Source organism: Rhamphochromis longiceps, linkage group LG7 (assembly GCF_057381845.1).
Source record: "Rhamphochromis longiceps isolate RC_006_pf linkage group LG7, R_longiceps_female_GT1.1, whole genome shotgun sequence".
NCBI lineage: Eukaryota > Metazoa > Chordata > Actinopteri > Cichliformes > Cichlidae > Rhamphochromis > Rhamphochromis longiceps.
Genome location: NC_140563.1, coordinates 68,105,876 through 68,129,207, shown reverse-complemented (window position 1 = coordinate 68,129,207; position 23,332 = coordinate 68,105,876). Strand labels below are relative to the sequence as shown.

General features: G+C 41.9%; 1 protein-coding gene across 3 annotated transcripts; it reads right to left on the bottom strand.

The window, feature by feature from the left end:
• Nucleotides 1–791: 791 nt before the first annotated feature.
• Nucleotides 792–22,804, bottom strand: tat (tyrosine aminotransferase). 3 transcript variants are annotated; one of them, XM_085414979.1, is made up of 13 exons: nucleotides 22,449–22,804; nucleotides 18,779–18,918; nucleotides 15,483–15,787; nucleotides 15,276–15,380; nucleotides 15,073–15,140; nucleotides 14,733–14,891; nucleotides 14,155–14,293; nucleotides 14,012–14,064; nucleotides 3,363–3,515; nucleotides 3,096–3,224; nucleotides 2,811–2,894; nucleotides 1,604–1,702; nucleotides 792–1,513 (listed from the first exon to the last, which is right to left on the bottom strand). In XM_085414979.1, exons 3-13 carry the CDS (start codon nucleotides 15,778–15,780, stop codon nucleotides 1,373–1,375), a joined length of 1,428 nt encoding a protein of 475 aa, XP_085271105.1. In that variant the 5' UTR covers nucleotides 15,781–15,787; nucleotides 18,779–18,918; nucleotides 22,449–22,804; the 3' UTR covers nucleotides 792–1,372. The 3 variants fall into 3 exon arrangements, with proteins under 3 accessions (XP_085271105.1, XP_085271104.1, XP_085271103.1); XM_085414978.1 differs by lacking the exon at nucleotides 18,779–18,918; XM_085414977.1 differs by lacking the exons at nucleotides 18,779–18,918; nucleotides 22,449–22,804 and adding an exon at nucleotides 17,396–18,564.
• Between the last annotated feature and the right edge of the window lie 528 nt (nucleotides 22,805–23,332).

The following is a 23,332-nucleotide window of genomic DNA, read 5'->3' as shown; positions in this document are numbered from 1 at the left end:
CTTTTGGTTATCCTGCACAGTGTGGCAAGAAAACAAACCTTCCCATCGCCCAGTAGGAGGCTCCACAGACCAGCCAAAAGTTATTACCAGCTGTGTCACGGCTCCATCACTGTGGGCAGGCAGATGGAGCAGCATGTGAGTGTTGTTGATAGTCTGAATGCTGGTTTGAGATCAGCTTCAGTGATGAAGGAGGACATTCGGTGTGCATAAGGAGATTAAAGGCAGTCTTTAGGTCCCAGCTAGCTCAAACATGAGATAAAATACGCTGCACAGGTAAACTCGTGTTTTCTTTCTGAGCAAATCAGTTAAGCCAGGACTAAAGTTAAGCTTCATAACTGCATGAATGTAAGTTTTATATTTTACTGGAGCAGTGCTAGTCAATCCTTTCTTTTTTTTATTCCCTAAATATAGAAGTGTGTTGTTTGTTGTAATCATTTGTTTTGCATCAAATATTTTTAAAAATATTTTAATCCAGAGACAAAACTCGGCTTCTGGAAAAGAAAAAATGATCACGTTATGAGTCCTAATATTTGTTCCACTGTGTTGTAAACACAAGTTCTCCAAAATATTTATAAGAATTGATAAGAAACGAAGATCACTGAAACTATTAAAACCTCATTTTAACATGTTTTTGTTCAATAAGCCTCATAAGTTATGGATAAACCACATGAACCTTGTGTTTCTGTCATGTAGTGACTGATGCTGATCAACTGTATTTGGCTTTGCAGTTGCATGAATCCAAATGTGAAATTTTTGATTCAAATCATCAGAGGAGGATTATTTTGTTTCTGTTTATATTTTATTCTGCGATTTTTCTTTAACATTGAATATTTATCCTTTACTTGTTATGTCAGTACAGTTTATTATATTAACTGTTAACAATGGCACAAAATGCTGTGTCTGAAAATAATGCACAATATTTATACTTCGTCTATCTACATAGATAGATAGATAGATAGATAGATAGATAGATAGATAGATAGATAGATAGATAGATAGATAGATCGATCGATCTCATGTATGGAGGTGATTATCAGTATACAAGGCTTATAAAAATAAACAAACACATTCACTTCCTCTACTTGTAGCTCAGGAAAAAAAGCAAGCATAAGCTAACAAAGAAGCTAGCTGCAGATTATATCAAAGAGGTGTGTAAGTGAAATACAATTTATATAAATATACAAGTACAGGTTAATACAAGCTGTCAGTATAAAATATAAATATCACATTTGTTCATTTCTTAAGAGTTTACATAAAAATTACACCATTAGATATGCTGTTGCATGCTTTTTGTTGCCATGGCAGCTTTTGAAAAAAAGATTTCAGGGTAATGTTGTGGTGGGACAGCTGTAAGACTGGTACAGCCCCTGCATTACTGGTCCAGGTCATTGCTGTCACGGCTGGGGGGGCGATAGTGGCTCTGGCAAAACTCCCTGATCCGAGCACAAGCCTCCAGCATCATCTCCTCCGGGACTGTCACCACAATGCGGAAGAAGTTGGGATACTCAAACGCCTGTGAAACGTCAGGAAGGATGGAGTTTAGAAATATGTCGGTGTGAGGACCGACGAATCAGCAGTGAGAGGAAAGGTGATGGCGTCTTACCGAAGCAGGCAGACAGAAGACAGACTGCTCAGTCACCAGCCGTTCGGTGAAGTCCACATCGTTCTTAAAATCTGGGAAGTGATCCATGTCGATCCCAATCTGGAAAATGTAAACACCATGGTTGGTCTAACCTCTGAACTCTGAATGCTGACATCATTCAGACTCCTTTACTGTGTGCACGCTTCATTTGTAGTTTCCCACCAGTCAATGAAATCTTTCATTTTCAAAGGTATTCAGACCCTTTTAGTGGTTCCGACGTGTTCTCAGCTGTATTCCATTTGCCTGAATCATCCTTAATCATCTGACTGGAGAGACTTGAGAATTTCTCACATGGGATATCAAATCCCAGGATTTTTATTTCACGTCACCAAAACTTTATCTCTTTGATAAAACTATGGTGAAGCAGAAATCTGCCAGCAGTGTCCCCGGGTGCTTAGCGGCCAAACTTTGGGAGAAATTTAAAACCATGAGGATTCTTCCTACATCCGTCAGTCTGGCCAAACAGAGTAGCCAGGCAGGTAGGTCCTTGATCACAAAGGTGACCAGGAGCCCAAACAGTCGCTCTGATAGAGTTTCAGAAGTCCTGGAGAACCTGCTGGTAGCACCACCATCTCACCAGCACCCCATCAATCAGACTTTTATGTTATGGGCAAAGAGAAATGTAAACTATGACAATCTGTCCAAAAGGCCATAATGTAACTATTTGTTGCCATAGTAGAAGCACTCTGTCCATGTATCTACATCTCACATCTGCACATGGACACGCCTAAACTCATTATAAACCCCAATACACTCATTACCTGCTGACACTAGCCCCACAGAGAAGCACGGCGGTGGTATCATCGTGCTGTGGGGTGCAGCAGGTACAGGGAGATGAATGATGAATGCAAATAAATATAAATATTGTAGAGATTACCTAAGCTGTAACTGCTGCTCAAAGACCTCATTCAATGTGTGAATTAAAGGTCTAAAAGCTTCTGTAAAGTTTCTGTTTTAAACTCACAAATCTGATTTTTAAAGTCATTTAAATGGTTAAGTGTGAGTCATTTGCAAAATCCAGACACTGTGGAAATTTCCCATAAAATGTGATAACCTGGGCACAGAGCACAGTTCACTGCAAAAATGATGATGCTAAGTAAACTAAATGTGACTGAGAAAATGATCATGGCACAGAAATTTGAATGCAAACCACACGTTCAACACTCACCATGATGTACATGGCTCCTGAAGGCATGACAGGGTTCAGGCCGGGGACTGAGGACAGCTCGCTGAAGCAAATCTCTGAGTTAGACTGAGGAAGCAAAGGATGATAAACCGTTCACACAGTGTCATGTGATGCATATTAATGTGCATTACTATGTGATTTCAGACAGAATTAAGACATAACAACAAGAATCTGGACTGAAGGAACAAAAAAGGAACCAGGGTCAGCTACTGCTACTCAAAGTTAATTATAAAGGTGGAATATATTAAAACAACTTCTCTCCATTACCTTAAGGAAGCCGATGGTGTTGTTGTAGAAGCTTTGAGGAGTGCTGTGGAGGATTTGCTCCAGCGCCCCCTGAACGATGCTGCAGGCTCCCAGAATACGCTGGCTGAGTTTTACCAGACCCTGTCGAATCTGAACGAAGAAACGTGTCAGTCGGGTAAATGTAATGTGCAAATTATTGTATATCATTGTGTGTTTGGGTTTGAGTATTGGAACAATCGGTCAACGCTTCCCCCATCAGGAACTGTAAAATAAATAAATAAAAAGTACCTCAGTTCCAAATATATCATCCCTGTCATGGATGAGGATCCATCCCATCCTCCAGCCAGGCACCAGCCAGCGTTTAGCCAAACCGCCACAGGACAGGATGGGAACATCACTGCTGAGGGATGCCATTGAAGGAGAACTGCATCCTGGGAAAACCTGAGGGCAAAAACAAGAATAAAAACTTTATATTACATATGCAGATATTTGACGTTTACAGATGTTTCATTGAGGCAAACTGACGTGCAGCCGTTTTAATTCATATGACTTAAAAGGAGAAAATCATCATGCTGTTGTTGTTTGGATCAGTTTGGGTTTCCCACAGACTGACACCACAGTGAAAAAAACGAGAGGGCTTGGAGATAAGCGGAAAAAAATCATAGGAATTCTTGGTCATTTTGAAATTATGTTATTAACACGAAGGCTCGGTGTTAAAGAGAGACCAAACTTTCTCAGGCAGATCAGAGGAAGGACGGGAAGACCCAGGGCTGGAGGTGGGTTGCAAAGCAAGTTGCAGATGCACAGCAACTATTGCTGACTGAAGCAGCTCAAAGAGAGCACTTGCTCAAAGAGATCAGCTGATGTCTTATTTATTAATTAAGCATTTCTGTAGTTATGCTTTCTTCATTTCAACTTGTGTCTGATGCCCTCCTTAAAAAGAAGAGGAAACAAACTTCTGTCATTTACACAGCGATGTATAGTCAGAACTACTTTCATCCTCATGTTCACTAACAGCATGACAGCAGCTGTTTACAGAGTAAAACACAGCAGCGAGGAAAGTGTTAAAAGACACAAACAACAATTACATCAACTTTTTGCATAATCTTCTTCCTGAAAGTCTCACAAAAATACCAGAGAGAAACAAAAGGAAGAGAGTTAAAGAGGGAGGCCGATGCTGAGGTAACCACAAAGAGAAACGTTTCACCCACAGAAAGCTGGTTCTTATTAAAGCTGCGTGACATGGAGAAAAGACACTACCCCGCATCCTATTGGCCAGACTGAAGTGAATGACATAACAGCAGCACTAACGTGATTGCATAACTCGTTTTCTGGCACATAGAGCTGGGCGATATGAGATTTTTTCATATCACGATATGTTTTTTTCATTTCAGGCGATAACGATATCTATCACGATATAAGCCAAATAACTATATTTGTAAGATTTAAATGTGCCGTTGCTCACAAGTAAAATGTGAAATAATCAGCAGCTTGTTTTTATTTAAATATTTATTTCCCATAATAAGTTCAACAGGGTAGATGTACTTAAGGAACATGAGACTTTTTCAGATAAATAAAGGCAAATATTGCAAACTACACAAAAGGCAGCCGCTAAAGCGTTTAAGTTTCAAAATAGAACAAACAAAACAGACTAAATTGTCAATTCCACTTAGAAACAAAATATTAATTCTAAAAATAAATCTTAGTTTGTTTTACAGAAGAACAGACAAAACTGACTAACTTTTGTCAATATCAAATAAACTGAGAACTAAAAGGAAATTCTCAATCTCTCCTTGTTGTATAGCTGAGCTTTTCAAACAGTTTTGTGCGGTCAGTTGTGCGGTCAGCTGAGCGCACCATCCGCTCCGAGCTCCCTGACCTGCACTCAATCTACAGCAGGCGGTGCTGGACCAAGGCCAGGAAGATCGTGAAGGACCTCAGCCATCCCAACAACAGACTGTTCTCTCTGTTGAGGTCAGGAAAGCGATTCCGCTCCCTGAAGACCAACACAGAGAGACTGAGGAGGAGCTTCTTCCCGCAGGCGATACGGTCTCTCAATCACACCACCACACAGTACTGACCCACACATATGGTTCTTACACACACACTGGACTTTCTGGACTTTGGTTTTGCACAACACTGGTCACTATATTCTTCATTTCCGGTTAATACTTGTACAGCTGCTGTTAGTGTGTATATATTTATTTATATTTAGATTTCTTCATACATTCTTATATAGTTCTATATTGTGTATTTTGTTGTACAGTTATTTTATTTTCAACTTTAATTTATATATTTTATCTTATTCTTCCCAGTTAAATTTACCCTTCATTCTAATTTGTGTTGTACAGTTATTTCATTTTTAACCTTAATTTATATTTTATTCCTTCCTAGTTAAATTTACCCTTTTTAATTTTTCATATTTATTTCCTATCTTATTCATAGCCTTTTCCTTTTTTGTTCTCTTTAGGTCACGAGCAGTTGTCCAAGCATTTCACTACATATCGTACTGTGTATGACTGTGTACGTGACAAATAAAATTTGAATTTGAAATTTGAATTTGAGTTTTAACAGTTACTTTAGTCTGACAAAAGCCGAATGACGAATTAGCGCTTCCAGTCAGAGACTGAGGCTACGTCCACACGTACACGGGTATTTTTGAAAATGGAGATTTTCCGTTTTCGTTTTAAAAAATAATCCCGTCCACACATAAAGGCAGAAATGAAGGAAAACGCTGCTATGAACATGCCAAAGCAGCAGGTGGCGCTAGATTCCTAACCGTGCAGAAATGTTGGCCAATCAGAAGTCTAGAAGCCTCGGTGGGAAAAAGTAAACAAAGCTGGGGCATAGAAGCAGAACCGAGTCGTATGTGTGGAGGGACAGTAACTGTGTGTATATGTAAGCATTTAAACACTGCAGAGAGTAGAATTAACAGTAACAGTATTGTAGAAATTCATTTCACCGAAACAATAACGTGGCGCACAGTGTGACGCATGCACCAGTTTATTGTATTTCCAGACTTGCTTTCGGCACAATTTACAGTGCACGCTACTCTGTTTTTTGTCAGACTTGAAATAGCCGAAATACCTTCACACTACGGAACTTCTATGGCTCTTCCGTTCGACAATCTCTCCGGCATTGGAACCATCATCTGTTTTCTCTTCGGTCACGCTCGGTTGATTTTTCTAGTCGGCACACTCATTTCCTCCATTACGCGCTGGCTGCTTCCCAAACAAACACACGTGCGGCTTGGCACTTGTGCTGAACAAGTCACGCGACGTGACGCTGCGGCTGTGATTGGTTCGGCTCTGCGCTACTTAGTTTGGATTGGCTGACCTTTTTTTAAAAAATTTTTTTAATTTTTTTATTTTAAGAGGACAAGAGCGGCGAGGTCTATCGCGATAGCTTAATTTCTCTATCGAGTAAAAGTTATATCGCGATACATATCGTTATCGTTCTATCGCCCAGCTCTACTGGCACAAATGTCTTAAACGCCTCTCAGATCAAGAGGAGGACAAATGTAAAGCATTGATCAACATAGATGCAATGAAAAGCTTGATGGAGACAATGGAGTGAATGCATGTGCAGCTGTGTGCATGGCTTATAACTGTGACTCATAGGCAGGTCAAACATCTCCACAGAGAGCATGTTGACTGTTATGTTGTGGCAAGGATTTGTCCACCAGGGGGCAACAGTGGTTGGGGAGCTTTCAGTCTGTGGGGGCGCATGCCCCGGTTCTCTTAATAAAGAAGCAACTGTGAGCTAAACATGGTCTCCGTGGTTCCTTGGTCTTAGGATATCACATATGGCGACGAGGGTAAAAGCCAGGTTTTGCTGTGAAGTTACACCGTGCTAAGTGACTTATGAACTGAGGTTGGCAAGTGGTACAGCGCTAGCATCTGTGGGAAGTGGAGCGTAACCCTCAGTGTGGAATAATGGCTACCACTTTGGGCTCGGTGGCACCGTTCGACAGCGAGCTGCAATCCTGGGAGGAATATTGTGAGATTTTGGATTACTTCTTTGTGGCGAATGATATTAAGGAGGAGGAGAAGAAGCGAGCGGTACTGTTGAGTTGCGTGGGCGCACAGACCTATGCCCTGATTAGGAACCTACTCAGTCCGGTCAAGCCAGGGGATCGTTCTTATGCTGAGTTGGTGGGATTGTTGAACAATCATTTTCACCCTAAGCCGAGTGAAATTGTGCAGCGGTGGAAGTTTAACACACGGAATAGAAGGCCGGAGGAAAGTGTGGGCGATTATGTAGCGGAGCTGAGGAAGCTCGCACAGGACTGTAACTTTGGTGACTCCCTGACGGTGATGCTGCGGGATCGTTTAGTATGTGGAATAAGCGACGACAGAATACAGCGCAGATTGTTAGCAGAGGATTCGCTAACATTTGAAAAGGCGCTGAAGTTTGCTCAAGCAATGGAGGCTGCTAACAGAGACATTGTGGATTTGAAGAGCATGACAGAACAGTCGCGATTCACTAAAGGATTAGGAGCCGTGAACAAGATGGAGGACGGCGGCTCGACGTCACAACAGGTTGTCAGGAAGTGCTACAGATGTGGAGGACTAAATCATGTGGCCAAGGACTGCAGGTTTGTTTCAGAAAAATGCCACAACTGTGGAAAGGTGGGACACATAAAAAGGGTTTGCCGAATGAAAATGGAACAAAAAGGAGGGCGTGGCAGACAAGGTAAACAAGCCCATTTCTTGGAAGAGGAGAATGTGGAGAGTGAGGAAGAAGGAGCTGAAATGCACCACATAAAGGCAAGTGTGACTATGTATAATGTGCATGAGGAGATTAGCATCCCAAGGGAAGAACCCATCAGACAGAAGCTAAAAGTAAATGGACAGAATGTGACATTTGAAGTAGACACAGGCTGTGGTTACACTATCATGTCGAAGGAGTCATTTAAAAAACTTTTTGAAGGCAGTAAGGCGCCCAAAGTAAGCAAGTGTGGAATCAAACTGAGAACGTATGGAGGCCACAAGGTACCCGTGTGGGGAGCAGCCCAAGTGCAGGTGGAATTCAGAGACAGTAAGAAAACACTGGATGTGGTGGTGGTTGAAGGGGCTGGAACTAGTTTGATGGGTCGGGGATGGATTAAGGCCCTCCAATTAGACTGGCAACCTGTACATAAGATCGAAGGCGGAGAGGATGCCTTACAGCGGATACTGGCCAGACATGAAACAGTGTTTAAGGATGAGTTGGGAACGCTGAAGGGGTTTGCAGCAAAGATACATGTAGCCAGTGATGCCAAACCGTGCTTCTATAAGCCCCGATCAGTTCCGTTTGCTATGAAAAAGAAAGTGGAGCAGGAACTGGAGAGACTGTTGGAGGAGAAAATCATCCAACCAGTGAAATTCTCAGAGTGGGCCGCACCCATTGTACCCATACTAAAGCCAGACTCCAGCGCCAGAATTTGTGGTGACTACAAACTGACTGTTAACAAGGTGTCGCCTGTAGAACAATACCCCATTCCACGAATGGAGGACATGATAGCGGGGCTGGCGGGAGGAGAAAAATACACCAAGTTAGATATGAGTCACGCATATCAACAGGTTGTACTTGATGAGGAATCTAGAAAGTATGTCACAGTGAACACACACAAGGGTTTGTTTACATACACCAGGTTGCCATTTGGTGTGAGTTCAAGTCCTGCCATTTTTCAGCGCACCATGGAGAGTGTGTTGCAAGGTCTGACCAATGTCGCAGTGTATCTGGATGACATCATCCTGACGGGAAAGAATGACAAAGAACATCTTCAAACACTGGAGGGAGTGCTGCAGCGCTTGGAGGAGGCGGGCCTGCGCTTAAAAAGGAGCAAATGTCAATTCATGGAGAAGGAAGTGACATTTTTAGGACATCGGGTGGATAAGACCGGTTTACATCCAGTGCCGGCAAAAGTGAAAGCAGTGCAGGAGGCGCCACCCCCAAAATCAGTGACAGAGCTCAAAGCTTATTTGGGGTTGTTGAACTTCTATAATAAGTTCTTGCCAAACTTGTCCACACTGTTGGCCCCACTGCACAAGCTTCTGAGAAAGGGGGAACCATGGTGTTGGGGACCAGCACAGGAGAAGGTTTTCGGCAAATCAAAGGAACTGTTGCAGTCAAGCAGTGTATTGGTACACTATGATGAGCAAAAGGATTTAATTCTTTCTTGCGATGCGTCCCCCTATGGAGTGGGAGCAGTACTAGCTCACCGCATGCCAGATGGTCAGGAAAAACCCATTGGGTTTGCATCGCGTACCCTGAATGCAGCAGAAAAGAACTACTCACAGCTGGATAAAGAAGGATTGGCTGTGATATTTGGTGTACAGTATTTTCATAAGTACCTGTACGGCAGGAAGTTCATGATTATCACGGATCATAAGCCATTGATAAGTTTGTTCCATGAGTTGAAGGCCGTCCCTCAGATGGCGTCACAGAGGATCATGCGATGGGCAGTGTTATTAAGAGCCTATGAGTATGTCATTAAATACAGAGAAGGCAAAAATAACAGTAATGCTGATGGTCTGAGTCGTCTCCCTCTTCCAGAGAACCTCCCTAAAGAGGTGGCAGCTGAGGACCAAGTGTTGATGGTAGATCAGGACCAGGAGGGCGTGATGACATCTGAGCAGCTGCAAAGATGGACAACCAAAGATCCCATACTCTCCAGAGTGCGTGAGTATGCTATGAGAGGATGGCCCACTACGCAGCATCCTAATTTTCAGCCCTACAGACAGAGACAACAGGAGCTGAGTGTGCAGGATGGGTGTGTGCTGTGGGGGGCGAGGGTGGTGATACCAGAACGAGGTCGACGCCCCCTTTTGGAACAGCTACATCAGTCACACCCAGGAATGAGCCGCATGAAGGGCCTGGCCAGAAGCTACATGTGGTGGCCGCATATGGAGAATGACATTGAAGACAAGGTGAGGTCCTGCAGTACATGTCAAGAACATAGACACAGGCCACAAGAGGCACCGCTACACCCCTGGGAGTGGCCAGAAAAGCCCTGGAGAAGGATACATATCGATTATGCTGGCCCGTTTTTGGGTAAAATGTTCTTAGTAATAGTGGACGCCCACTCCAAATGGTTAGATGTGTATACAGTTCCATCCGCTACAGCAGCTGCAACCATAGACTGCCTGAGAAATTGTTTCAGCACGCACGGCCTTCCTGAGATGGTGGTCTCAGATAATGCCCAGTGTTTTGTAAGTGCACAAACTAAAGAGTTCATGGCAAAGAACGGAATCACTCACGTCACCTCCGCTCCATATCACCCCGCCTCCAATGGGTTAGCAGAAAGAGCAGTGCAAACGTTCAAAGAACTCATGAAAAAGAGTACTGGAGACACACTGGCAACCAAGTTAAACAGGGCTCTGTTTAGTTACAGAATCACACCACAGTCCACAACAGGGAAGTCTCCCGCTGAGTTGATGATGGGCCGGAAGTTGAGGTGTACTCTTGATCTCATACACCCTGACTTGAAACAAAAAGTGACAGCAAAACAAGATAGCCAAAGACGGTATCATGATAGACATGCCAAGGAACGCATGTTTGTTATTGGAGACACAGTATATACCAGAAACTATGGCAGAGGACCCAAATGGATACCAGGACTTATACAGGAGATGACGGGGCCTGTTTCCTACTTGGTGATGCTGGGCAATGGGACAGTGGTGAGGCGTCACGTCGATCAGCTGTTTGCCCGCCTGGAGCCGTGCCTGGCAGCAGGAATGCCTGAAGGCCACCCAGGCGAGCCCCCAAAGGCAGCCCCAAACATCAGCGCTGAGACAGGAGACGAGGATGAGAGACACATAGAGGTGCAAGTTACACCAGTGGTGAAGCCACATATGGAGAGTAGTGATTCGCTGGAATCACCTGCCACTGGGTTACGGCGATCGCAAAGGACCAAGAGAAAGCCGGAGCACCTGAGAGACTTTGTGCCGTGATTACGGTGAACTGTTATAGGTTAACCTAAGACTGTTGGACTAAAGGTTCACTATTCCGGAGTGAAATTTCAATAAAGGCTGGGGACGGGGTTGTTGCATTTTTTTTATAAAGGTGAAGTTTTTGGTTATGGGTATTTTCTGTAGTGATTAAAACTACAGAGTAGTTCCAGTTTAAGGGGGGAGGAATGTTATGTTGTGGCAAGGATTTGTCCACCAGGGGGCAACAGTGGTTGGGGAGCTTTCAGTCTGTGGGGGCGCATGCCCCGGTTCTCTTAATAAAGAAGCAACTGTGAGCTAAACATGGTCTCCGTGGTTCCTTGGTCTTAGGATATCACAGACTGTGCAGATGTGCCCCATAAAACCACAATTTATCACTGAAGGGCTTACAGAGGTGAGGAGCAGGGGCACTGACCCACTGCCTGAAACGTCCTAGGTGTTGCAGCTCACAGTCGCCGCTCACTGAAAAACAGGCCTCACCAGTGCACCCTGAGGCCACGTCTCCACCCACCACACGGCCCCCATTCCTCCCCAGGTTCTGCGGTAACAAAACCAGACAGCTGCAGTAATTGCAAGCACATGCAGCCAAAAAAGTGCAAAGTCATTCTGGTCTGCACATGCTCATTATGGAACGGTCCAATGGTGGCGAGGTGGTTTGTGGAAGCACCCAGTAACCCCGACTTTAAACTATTACACTCACAACAGCTCCCACAAAAACAAGCTTTCAAAAGTTGTTTTTTGTTCAGCTTTAATATCATCAAGCAGGCGAGTCAGCAAGTCCACTGCGACACAAGGCCTCCCAGTGTTTTTCCACAAAAGCACACATCTTCATCTCAACTCCAGAGCTGAGATGAAAACGTGTGAAGATGGCAAAGGAAATATCACAGACGATGCAGTGTGCAGCATGCATGTACTAAATGCCTCTTAAACGACTGATCGATCGATTGTTTTAGTTTGCACTCATTAGACAGACCAACACATTGTAAAGTGCAAAAGTCAAAACAGCTCAGATGTAACAAAGGACTGGAGGGAATAAATCCGAACAAGACCCAAACTGTCAACTTCAGCTGAGACAAAGATGATCGGAAACTCCTCAAAACGAACCCCCACGAACTAAAAGATGCTAAAGCATCATCGTTACTGTCTACTGCTACGTGAGTTTTATTTAGCAGAGACATGCCTGGAGGATAAAGGTGAGGCAACAAAGAAAGAAAGAAACGAGTGTAAGTTCAAATATTTCGGGAACCATTTATGTCAGAGGTAGAACACTCTATATGTACATATCATTTTTAAAATAATAGTTAGTATAAATGCATATGATGCACTTATAGCCTATAAAAAGGAAATAAAGGTGTTCTTGCTGATCAATTTGAATTCTCAGTGGAAAATTACTGCACTGTTGCCTCATCTCCATTTGTTGCGAGCTGACAAACAATATGATGGCTGCCAGAGAGTGTGTCTGCTTATCTGTGGACATATTTGCATGACCTTCAACTAAACTTTGACCAGTACAGATTTTCCCAGACTGATGGTAAATGGCCTGCATTTGTATAGCGCTTTACTCAGTCCCTAAGGACCCCAAAGCGCTTTACACTACATTCAGTCATTCACCCATTCACACACACATTCATTGTTATAAGATATGCATGTTAAAATGTGTTGCATCACTGACGGTTTCAAGAAGAGTTGCAGAATAAGAACTTTTCACATTTTATGAGCGGAGATCTAATTTTATTACTTTCAAGTGCGAGAAAATATTTTAGCAAATGTGAGGACAATAAGCTTGTCCTCATAAACGTTACGTTACATTATTATTCTTATTATGAGCAAATGCAATACTGCTGATAATGAGCAGAGAAGGATTTGTAACTGGAAGGTTTATATAACATATTTAGTTCTGAATATAACAATATTTAAGACCCTATTATCCTTCGATGTACAGTAGACATTGATTGGTTTTAATATGTTGGAAAAGTTTTGCTTTTGAAAAAAATATCTGAAAGAATCTTGAGAAACAGGAATATTTCACAGTTTCTGATAATGCAAAGCTGATGAGCAATCAAACTTTTGAAAGAGCTCCACGATTACACCCACGTGTTCAGAAAAACAGTGTGACTGGTCCAATATAGACCGAGCTGTCACTATATACTGATGATTTAATTCTGTTTATTAGACAAAAATCTGTTCTAGCTTTATTCCATTTAATCAAACCTGAAATCTTTAAAGAAAACCTGTAAGTCACTGGGCCTAGAAAAACAGACCACAGTTTTGCTGCATAGTTCTACTGGAAGTCTGTTCCTGTTAAAAGGCAGGTCTTTCTCCCCACCATCACCAAGAGATGTTCAGAGAGGATCGTCTGATTGCTCGGGTCTTTACCTCACTATTTAAGGTGCCCTGAGAAAACTGCTGTAAATTGGAATGAAATGTAATATTCCACACAGGTGAACAAACCATACACTTATTAGATAATGTCAACATAACTCCTTTTGGAGCAGTGCTGGTTATACAATGCTAGTACTATTTTGTGAGTGTACACTCGATACTTGTTCAAATGTTCAAATCACATGTTTTTGCTCCTTTTTGACAAAAGTTGCTTTAAATGTCCAAAAACATTTGTGTGACAATTTGTGGCTTTTACAGTTTTTACAACCAACATGACAAAATGATAAAATAGAAACATGTGGGACTTACCTTTTATATTTAGTACTGGACTGTATGTTTTAACATGGATGCGGTCTCACTTTAAATCTTTATCTATCCACTGCTTGTCCTTGCTGACCTCCCGGCCACTGGCCTGCACAGAGGCACTAATCCCCCCCATGTGCTGATGTGAGGTTGTGCACGCACATCAGCACATGCAGAGCCAGGGCAAATGCCACCAATTGGAACAGAACATCTACTGTCATTGTGGTTTAAAACAAAAAGAAAGTGCCTCGCTGGTGTTGCACGAGCCAAGCCCACCTGTGCTGAGATGCAGCTTGTGTCGACAGCTGCTACACTCACCATATCACTGTAGATCTCATCAGCCAGGATGGGGACACAGTGTCTGGAGGCCACTGGACAAAGTAAGAATGGAATTGTTTGAGAGATGTTGTGTTTGTTTGCTTACAAAACTGGAATTCTTCCCCACTCTGAGTGCAGCCAACCTTTGAGGATCTCCTGCAGGTGCTTCTTGTTGAAAACAGAGCCACACGGGTTGGATGGGTTGGTGATGATTAGACAGGAAGTCCTCTCATCAATCAGGCTCTCCATGTGCTGCAGGTCAACCTCCCACGACTTCTCCGGCTGTGAAAATAATCATAATACATGTTTATGCACCGATGAGTGTTTATTATCATTACTTTACTTGTATATTATGTTCATGCCACTTTTACTTTAGTAACTTTACAAATTACATGCTCATAAAATCTGATTCTTTGATATAAATGAATCCAGTTAACAGAAAACATAAATGCTGTGTGTTCCACAGCCTTCACCGTCACCAGCCTCATTCACATGTTTCCTGCTCTGTTGCTCCTTTGAGATGTGGTCATTAAAATATGTGAAATCTTTCTGGGAGAAATAACAGATAAGCTGAGTGTGGCAGATCCATTTGAGTTTACCCATGATTGATGTACTTGAAAAGATGATGCCACTAAAATGTAATAATCATAACTGTTCCAGCCCAAAAAGTGTTTAGTGCTTAGGCCAGCATTAAAAACAGAGAAACTGTCCCCACACTTACAAGCAGGTTGTAAAGTTTGACCTCGATGCCCATGGAAACAGCCAGAGTTTTATATAAGGAGAAGCCTGGGCACGGTACCAGGATATTGTCTCCTGGGTTGCACAACACACTGATAGCCAGGTCGATGGCCTGACTGCATCCGCTGGTCAGAATCACATCCTGGAAGAGAGACAGGGTCTTCTTTAGTTCGGAGAATCTGTTAATTTCACACAGGAACTCAAAACAATCCACTGTAACAAGCAGATTGACGCCACAGCCATTTGCTACTGAGTTTTTAGTAAAAGTGTAGTTCACATTTCAGATTTAGGGGCAGACGGTAATGTGTGTGAGGAGTGAGCACCTCTGCCTCCAGTGGAGCCTCAGGGCAGCTGTAGAAGTTTGCCACCGCCTGCCGACTCTGCAGGTAACCTGTCAGTGGACGCAGAGAAAGGATTCATGATTGTATATGTTCAACAGTTTCTTCTGCGCTTTGCTGGCTCTTAGAAAAACATATTCATCTTTGCATCTATCTTTTCACATCATTTCACTTTAGGGATGGCTCACCGACAGAGGGAGCATAGCCGTTGTATTTTTGGGAGTCTATGGCATCCTTCATGGCCTGAAGCACTGCACCATCGGTGGGCAGGTTTCCAAACACGGTGGGATCCCCTGAGGAGCAAAGGTGAAGGTAATCAGCAGTTAGAAAAAACAAAGAATAAGCATGATGCAAACCCCCAAATCTAAAGGGAATTTTACGAGGAATCTCCTCACCGATCGAAAGTGCGATCATAGGTTTTTCCGGGTTCGGGGTGAGCTTCATCCCATCCACGATGGCCCTGATGGGGTTGAGCGTGTTGTTAGCCATCTCCGAAGGCTTCACCTCCCACCTCTGCCTCCGGCTCTTAGATTTGATCGGGTATAAGGCGCCTTTGATGTTGACATGGTGGACGCCATTCCCGTGCACCCCGTTTCTGTTCACTCCATTTTCATTTAGGGTTTTTCCATTTACCGTAGTTTTGCCACAAACTCCATTCCCGTTCATCTGAACCATGTAAGACTTGGTCTCCATCCTGGAACTAAAGAGTCCAGCACAGGATTAACAAATGATTCATTTAATCAGACTCAGTCTTGTAATGTGCCGTACTTTGTATCTATACTCTCCTAGATTGCAGAGGTGTCAATTTCATATACAATATTTATATATTAAATATATAAAAATATGTATTGATATTTATCATATTTATATCTGTAACTGTATTACAGACATATTTATTAATATATTTATTTAATGTAAACGTATGTATTTTTATTTATTTTTCCCAGTTTCTGTAAATATGTAAATTGATACAAATGCATATAAATACCAACGCAGAAAAATCCTAATTCTATAAATTCATTAGTTCCTTTGTTTATTTTATTATGACTGATTTCATCATCAGTGATTCCTCTGCATTATAGAATGTTTATTTATTTCTATTTATTTATTTGTTTAGGTATTTACTAAAGAGAGAGCTCTGAGTGTTTGTGATGGTGCGGTCACCAACAACTAATAATATATAAATACATACATGCATACATACATTTACCAATTAATACATAAAGTATGTCAAATTAAAAATTTATTTTAAAAACAATTAAATCACCACAAAAATTAATTCAAATGAATACGAACATTTTACATTAATTAGATTAATTAGAATCTTTATTTGTATTTTTTATGCATTTAATTGCTCTTTGTGTTTTTAGTACAATGACATAAGTTGAGTCCAATGAAATAGAATAAATGAATTAATCTGGGCCTTTGGGTTCGCCTTCTGATGTTGATGCATTTAGTTCCTTTCTATTAAATACATTTAGTTTATTTAATTGTTCAATTCTGTTTTCATTTCTTTAATTTGGCTCCGTCATCTCCGGTATATGAACAAAGGGCTCCAAAAAAAGGGGGGGGAGGGGGGTTCTTGGTGTTTATTGGGCCTGATTACTCCTGCTTACTTCCAGCTGTGTGAACTTTGTGTTTGGAAAATACTAAAATAAAATACTAGAAATACTAAAAATCTTCCACCGACAACCTTCATACATCAGTATTATCTATGGGGTTTTTTTTTTTTTAAAAACGAATATATATATATATATATACACACACACACACACACTCATATATATATATATGTACTACACTATATATACTGTAACAGTTGTTAATGGTCTCGCCTACATTGTGAAAAAAATCTTTTTCCTGAGGTACAAAAAAAAAAAAATTTGTAAACTTTAGGTTTTGTGCGTAAAAAAAGAAAAAACAAGAAACAATTTATATATTTTCCTCATCAACGTGAATTATTGATCTGCTCAGATTTTGATCTCTTTTGCTGGATTACACTTTAACTTTCAAAGCTTTTCTGTTCAAGATTGTAATAAATGAAAGTGACCGCATTCACAGGTTAATATTTCATTGATAATTCATTCATAGATTCATCGGTCTACAAAGAAGCTGAGGTTTAGTATTAAGTGGTTTAAAGCATAAAGTTATCCAGTCGTAATAAGAGTGCTGTAATGTGTAATATAAGTCTTTGAAAACTTGTAATTTATCAGGATGACACTCAATTCATACATGATTTTAAATCTGCCAATTAATGAAATTACATAATTTTTTAAAAAAAGAAAGAAAAATAATGTTGTTTACTTACCTCATGATTTATTCAAAGTCTCCAAAAAGCAGCAGCGCAGTTTAATCGCTCTCAGTTAAATTAAAGAACAGAAGCCAGGATGTACAAACCCGGCTTTATAGCGAGATCCCTGAAAATGGGTGTTGAGCCCTGCCCATAATTCCATTGGTGGAGGTTGAGGGTTGTACCATCACACCCCTCTAACATCACTAACCAGAACCATACGACCACAAAACCTTAACAGCATCAATCAGCATGTAGGAGCAGTGAAAGAGAGGAGCTGGCCTCACGCACAGGGAGACCGCCTCAGTGCGTGACGCCAGAATCAGCTGGGGCCAAAGCGAGGGTCTGACAGCAGGGCAGAAATCTATTGATCGTGAAGGCAAATATGAGTCCCACAGCCGGGGATATGAAGGTCTGCAGGAAGTGAAAGTCATCTTCATCTCATGCCAAAACATTACTAACATTTTAATGCTTTTAATGACCTAAATACACTTTTGTGTGTGTGTGTGTGTGTGTGTGTGTGTGTGTGTGTGTGTGTGTGTGTGTGTGTGTGTGTGTGTGTGTGTGTGTTGTGTCCTTTACATATTGTTGTGATTTACATTGCTGTGCTTGAGAGTCACCATCTACTGGAACCAAATTCCTTGTATGTGTTTGTGCATGTACTTGGCCATTAAACGCACTTTCCATGGAAGAGTCCTTCTTCCATGGAAATGAATGAGTCTAGTTTCCAGCACTGATCAGAGACCATCCAGATCAAAGCTTTTCCCAGGAAATATCAAAGAGATGTCATCACCTTCCACTGCTTCCTAACTTATAAACAAGGTTTCTTCTTTGCTTTATGCACATAAAACCATAAGACAACAGAAAAAATATGAAAGAAAATTGTGAGAAAACAAACTAGGCTCTGCCTGTGAATCACAGTCTTCCTCCTTCCATCTCCTTCTCTGGTCTTTCACTCTCCACTTGCTGTCCACCTGAGAACGAGGCACAATCTGCTATTATTTAATTATCCACACTTAATAATAATAATGATGGACTGGATTTATACAGCGCTTTTCTAGGCACCCAAAGCGCTTTAAAATTCCACTATTCATCCACACACTGGTGGAGGCAGCTACAGGTGTAGCCACAGCTGCCCTGGGGCAGACTGACAGAAGCCAGGCTGCCATATCGCGCCATCAGCCCCTCTGGCCAACACCAGTAGGCAGGAGGGTAAAGTGTCTTGCCCAAGGACACAACGGCCAGGACAGAGAGCCCGGGGATCGAACCGGCGACAGATGCGCTTCCTGACCCCCTGAGCCACGGTCGCCCCACTTAACAACTCTTGCACCTAATCCATAATAAAGTAATGACAGGAAATGTTATAGAACCAAGAAATTGTGTTTATTATTGTTTTTATACCTGAATACCTCTGCGATGCAACAACTGATGGGTGTGTTATTGTGACCTGTCCTGTACTCCAGCTGCTGAGGGATTCACTGCTTTAGCCTCACACAGCTGCTTCTGTCACTGTTTCCTCCTCGTGTCCTTACGGGGCATGTCTGGACAATAATATAACATGAGTAATAATTTTAAAAAATCGATACACATAAAACACACACACACACGCACATGCAGTGATCTCCAGAATACTGTATATACTGTATGGCCACAAGTTTGCATCATGGTGCTGATCCATAATCCTTCCCTTATTGGGCGATCGTGGCTCAAGAGTTGGGAGTTCGCCTTGTAATCGGAAGGTTGCCGGTTCGAGCCCTGGCTTGAACAGTCTCGGTCGTTGTGTCCTTGGGCAAGACACTTCACCCGTTGCCTACTGGTGGTGGTCAGAGGGCCCGGTGGCGCCAGTGTCCGGCAGCCTCGCCTCTGTCAGTGCGCCCCAGGGTGGCTGTGGCTGCAATGTAGCTGCCATCACCAGTGTGTGAATGAATGTGTAAAGCGCTTTGGGGTCCTTAGGGACTAGTAAAGCGCTATATAAATACAGGCCATTTATTCCTAGTGCTATGATAATAAAGTAAAAATAAACAAAGTAGAAATTATAAAATAATGTATTTATGATGATTCAGTTTGTTTGGCTGTCCACCCTGTGCAGGCAGCAATCTGACTAAATGTTTAAACTAAAGAGATACAATCATTTTGCTGCTGCAGCATTTTGTCATATTTAAAATATAAATCTAATCTATAATCTGTTTACAGATTATATATACAGTGTGTGCGGTTTTTTGAATATCATAATTATAATATTATAATATTCCATATTTATGTGGCAGGGAAAAGCCCTGTAGCTCTTCACGACCTCCTTCCCGGCTCGTAACCGGCACGCACTGCCGTCAAGGGCGAGCATTGGTTAATGGACATCATGTGACTGATGCAAGCCTTTTATTTAGCAAAATTGTGAATAATAGTTAAATGTTTTTGTTGAGGGGCACAGGCAGGACTCCACACGCACACACATAGAAGAAAAAATGCCTCAAGAAAAGGGCACTTGGGGCACCCAACATGCTCAAGCCCCCTCCACCCCCTCTGCACGTGCCTGGCGTGAACACTAAACTGATCATCACGTCTTGTCTTGTCAGGAAGCTGGTAAGGAGTGTGTTGTGGGAGCGGAGCTTTGCTGTAAATATCGAGTGTTGGATTTCCACCTTTCACACCACGGACCACAGAAGGAGTCACACTTTTGAAAACTCTTCAGACTCTCTGTTCATTATTCAGTGTAAATAAACTGACTGTCGCTCACCGGAACTACCTGGTTGGATTTTATAAGACTTAAATTTATGGTTGTGCCCTCTTTGTTCCAGGCCCTGGATACATAAATCATAGTACAAAACACAGGAAGATGCAAAACACTGGGTCAAATGACCCAGGACCATGACACGCTCAGCCTTTCTCGTCCTTTTTAAAGGAATGAAAATGTACAAGTCCAACCTTAGTGATGTAAAGAGTGTGAGCAGCAGCCAGATGCTGTCTATCAAATGCACTAGATTATCTGATCATCGGTAAGTGATGAGGTCCTGGCAGTTTGGAGATCTGGAGAACCAAGAAGGAAAGACATCAGAAAGTGCTGCTGCTCATCCATCTCAGAGGTCATTTCAGAACAAGTCCATCATTCTATAGCAAGAACTCCCCAACGAATTCACCCCAAGGTCAGACTACGCAATACTCAAGTAAACAGCAAAAAACAAAGCACAAAACTTCTGGAACAGACAAGACCAAAGTGGAGATGTTTGTCTATGATACACAGCAGAACGTTCGGAGGAAAGGCCTCAGAGCAGCTGTCAGCACAGTGGAGGAGGAGTGATGATTTGGGCTCTGTGTGCTCACTGAGTGGTCAGTAGAGCTGGGCGATATGAGATTTTTTCATATCACGATATGTTTTTTTCATTTCAGGCGATAACGATATCTATCACGATATAAGCCAAATAACTATATTTGTAAGATTTAAATGTGCCGTTGCTCACAAGTAAAATGTGAAATAATCAGCAGCTTGTTTTTATTTAAATATTTATTTCCCATAATAAGTTCAACAGGGTAGATGTACTTAAGGAACATGAGACTTTTTCAGATAAATAAAGGCAAATATTGCAAACTACACAAAAGGCAGCCGCTAAAGCGTTTAAGTTTCAAAATAGAACAAACGAAACAGACTAAATTGTCAATTCCACTTAGAAACAAAATATTAATTCTAAAAATAAATCTTAGTTTGTTTTACAGAAGAACAGACAAAACTGACTAACTTTTGTCAATATCAAATAAACTGAGAACTAAAAGGAAATTCTCAATCTCTCCTTGTTGTATAGCTGAGCTTTTCAAACAGTTTTGTGCGGTCAGCTGAGCGCACCATCCGCTCCGAGCTCCCTGACCTGCACTCAATCTACAGCAGGCGGTGCTGGACCAAGGCCAGGAAGATGGTGAAGGACCTCAGCCATCCCAACAACAGACTGTTCTCTCTGCTGAGGTCAGGAAAGCGATTCCGCTCCCTGAAGACCAACACAGAGAGACTGAGGAGGAGCTTCTTCCCGCAGGCGATACGGTCTCTCAATCACACCACCACACAGTACTGACCCACACATACAGTTCTTACACACACACTGGACTTTCTGGACTTTGGTTTTGCACAACACTGGTCACTATATTCTTCATTTCCGGTTAATACTTGTACAGCTGCTGTTAGTGTGTATATATTTATTTATATTTAGATTTCTTCATACATTCTTATATAGTTCTATATTGTGTATTGTGTATTTTGTTGTACAGTTATTTTATTTTCAACTTTAATTTATATATTTATCTTTATCTTATTCTTCCCAGTTAAATTTACCCTTCATTCTAATTTGTGTTGTACAGTTATTTCATTTTTAACCTTAATTTATATTTTATTCCTTCCTAGTTAAATTTACCCTTTTTAATTTTTCATATTTATTTCCTATCTTATTCATAGCCTTTTCCTTTTTTGTTCTCTTTAGGTCACGAGCAGTTGTCCAAGCATTTCACTACATATCGTACTGTGTATGACTGTGTACGTGACAAATAAAATTTGAATTTGAAATTTGAATTTGAGTTTTAACAGTTACTTTAGTCTGACAAAAGCCGAATGACGAATTAGCGCTTCCAGTCAGAGACTGAGGCTACGTCCACGCGTACACGGGTATTTTTGAAAACGGAGATTTTCCGTTTTCGTTTTAAAAAATAATCCCGTCCACACATAAAGGCAGAAATGAAGAAAAACGCTGCTATGAACATGCCAAAGCAGCAGGTGGCGCTAGATTCCTAACCGTGCAGAAATGTTGGCCAATCAGAAGTCTAGAAGCCTCGGTGGGAAAAAGTAAACAAAGCTGCGGCATAGAAGCAGAACCGAGTCGTATGTGTGGAGGGACAGTAACTGTGTGTATATGTAAGCATTTAAACACTGCAGAGAGTAGAATTAACAGTATTGTAGAAATTCATTTCACCGAAACAATAACGTGGCGCACAGTGTGACGCATGCACCAGTTTATTGTATTTCCAGACTTGCTTTCGGCACAATTTACAGTGCACGCTACTCTGTTTTTTGTCAGACTTGAAATAGCCGAAATACCTTCACACTACGGAACTTCTATGGCTCTTCCGTTCGACAATCTCTCCGGCATTGGAACCATCATCTGTTTTCTCTTCGGTCACGCTCGGTTGATTTTTCTAGTCGGCACACTCATTTCCTCCATTACGCGCTGGCTGCTTCCCAAACAAACACGTGCGGCTTGGCACTTGTGCTGAACAAGTCACGCGACGTGACGCTGCGGCTGTGATTGGTTCGGCTCTGCGCTACTTAGTTTGGATTGGCTGACCTTTTTTTAAAAAAATTTTTTAATTTTTTTATTTTAAGAGGACAAGAGCGGCGAGGTCTATCGCGATAGCTTAATTTCTCTATCGAGTAAAAGTTATATCGCGATACATATCGTTATCGTTCTATCGCCCAGCTCTAGTGGTCAGTGAACTCCTCCAAACCGAACCACCTTAGAACGATTTACAGTCTCTGCAGCTCCTGCACATCATTTACGCTTTTACGTCACGTACCAAGACAAAAAGTTACTGGTTCATGGAGGCTATAAAATACTAAGACTGACGTTTGACTGAGAAAAACATGTTATGCATTCACGTGTGCGGACAGCCAGTCACTGTGTTCTCAATCAATAGCCGACAAACAAACAGAACTTCAAACCAAACACACTTAATGCTCGACAGCTACAGTGAGCACTCTGACTGGCTGACAGTGAAGAGGTGGAAACTACTCTTTATGCAACGGCCCATCAGTCAAGCATCATGCAGTCATTTCAAAATAATGTCAATGAAAAGGAGACTCTCCTCTAGCTTTCAGGTCTGAGAGGTGAAGCCAGCGTTCTGCCCACTGACCAGCAGGGAGTGACTCCTGTTTACAAAAAAGCAACAGCCTCTGCCCCATCTTTAATCTGCTGCTGTGCTGTG